Here is a 2,317-nt window from a genome sequence, read left to right as displayed (position 1 = left end):
CTAAAGAGAAGAATGAACTGTTTTTCCCCCTTAAGTGGAAGAAAATAATCTTAGAAGTAGTGACACAGTAATTTCCACAAGTGTGACCCCTTCCTCTCTAATAAGAGTACTGCAGCCTTCTGTTACAGAAGATGGAAAGTAACATAAGGCGTTTAATATAAATATATTAATATAAATATTAATTATTTAAGTTAAGGAATGGTCCATAAATAAATAAATATGATCAATAGACTTCTACAGTTCTGTTGCACGCCCTTTCAGTAGTACTGTGGGATTGATGTCTTCTAGTCTGGAGTGAGAAGCACTTGCATTGATGGTGACTGTCTTGGTGAGCAGTGGATCCTGAACACTGAATGAGACGAAGGGACAGCCCTTCACGTTACAGCAGATGAGGGACTGAATAGAGGCAGTGTTGATGATCTTAAAGCCCACTTCTCCTCCAAAAGTGCTTGGCTTCCAATAGTGAGGAGAACATATAGGATTACCCAAAAGTCCTTTCAAGGAGAATGGTGCTCCCATTTCCACCATGGTCTCACCAAAGATGGCATCAGGACGAGGCTTTTCCACCAGGAGGGCAGGATAGAACTCCATGGCATCAATGTCACCATAGAGGGCTTCCAACTCTGCGGCCATTTCCTTCTCTCTTGTAAGTTCTTCAAATGATTTGTAGGGCTTCAGGTTGAAGCGTTTGCGGTACTCGTTGAAAGACTGGTATTTCATATTTCTGCTGTGGTCAATTGAGGCCTTGGCCACTGTTTGTACTGCAGATGGCACATTCCTGCCACCAGAAACCCTGCCAGCAATTTGTCTGGTGAATGACTCAACAAACTGGGTAAGTCCATGTTCCAGTAATATGGAGTTGTTGTAGATAAACTGTTGATAGTTGTACTCCTGGTCATGAATTTGAAAGGTGTCAGGCAGAAGGGGATGCCAGTGATAAAGTGTGTTAAACTCAGAAGCAATACGGTTTTGGTACTGGAATTGTTGGTTGAAAAGCAGTTCTGGGTCAAACTTCAGTTTGAAGTGATAGCCACTCAAGTGCTGGACGTAGTCTTCAATCACAATTTTAATGGTCTCCCCTATTAATATTAGTCTGCTCGTCTGGAACAACCGCTCATCATCCCACTCTGTATGTTCCTGTTTAAGCACATAGCACACTCGATTATGTTCCCGTAGCCAAATTGTGGCATACATCATCAGACCAGGCACTAGACCAAAGACCTCCTGCCCCACAGCAAACTGAAGGTGTTCAGGGATGTGAGGGGGGTAGATCATCTCCACCTGAGTGTCTTTGACTGTGGGAGGATACACCTCTCCACCAATCACCTGATATTTCAGTTTTCCATCCTTGAAGAGGCGCAGCTTATGTTGTCTATCCAGAGTTTCACCATAAACATGACTTAGGTCCACCCCATGGCCCAGTCCTGTGGTGAAAGCTGGCCCTCAATTCCGATCTGACTTAAAAAATTGATGGGTGAAGTGCTGAGCAAAGAATGCAAACATCATATTGGTGCCTTGGGGGTCAGGAATGAACTTTCTTCTTAGAAGAACTTTTTCAAACACCTCTTTAGAATCAGAAAGCTCCTTCTTCCCTTTCACACCCATGGGCGTTGGGCAGTCATCTGCCACAGGAGGAAGGGCTCTGGTATAGTAGGAGAGGTTAGAGAAGGCTTCCCAGTTTTTGTAGCCATAGTGCACATTGTAAGTTGGTGGACTGTCAATCAAATGTGATCTGGAAGTCAGCACATATCTCATGATTGAATTTCGCAGGAAGGGAATATTATTGACAATGTTCCAGACCCCCTTGAAGTGGGTAAGTATGTAGTGGACTGTGTTTGGAGTGGGCTTCAGAAGTAGTTTTATTCTGGTCAAAAGTTCAGGTGTTGAACAGTTTTCACCGTAGAATCCTGTCCTGGTACAGTCACACTTATACTGGTTAAATCCTGTGCTCATACATACACCTTGGTTTTGACATGGGTTGGAACAGCAAGGATTTGCTGCGTGGCTGACGGCCAAGGCGGCGCTGAGCAGCAGAGCGGCCCGGAGCATCGTGGCCGAGGGCGGGGCGCGGCGCGGCGGGCGGAGCTTGGCTGTCGGGTCGGCTGTCGCCTGGAGGTGGCCCTGCGGGAGGCACCGCTGCGGAGATCCCGGGAGTGCTGACGCTCACTGCTCAGGTCGTTTGACAACTCTTTGGTAATTATTTTAGATCTGAATGAAATACGTTGTTAAAATAACTTCCAATTTATTAATGACATAGTCTTACAAAGAGACAGAGAGAGAAAGGGAGAGATAGAGATAGAGATAGAGATAGAGATAG

General features: G+C 45.3%; 1 protein-coding gene across 1 annotated transcript; it reads right to left on the bottom strand.

The window, feature by feature from the left end:
* Positions 1-234: 234 nt before the first annotated feature.
* Positions 235-2,049, bottom strand: LOC308641994 (prostaglandin G/H synthase 2-like; the record flags this gene model as incomplete). Its single annotated transcript, XM_081280584.1, is given in 2 exon segments — positions 235-1,443; positions 1,447-2,049. Coding segments are annotated over 2 exon segments (1,812 nt in total).
* Positions 2,050-2,317: the final 268 nt, after the last annotated feature.

The sequence above is a fragment of the Spermophilus citellus genome (assembly GCF_964194105.1).
Source record: "Spermophilus citellus genome assembly, chromosome: 2".
In the NCBI taxonomy this organism is placed as follows: Eukaryota; Metazoa; Chordata; class Mammalia; order Rodentia; family Sciuridae; genus Spermophilus; species Spermophilus citellus.
This window is presented reverse-complemented; position numbering and strand designations above follow the sequence as displayed.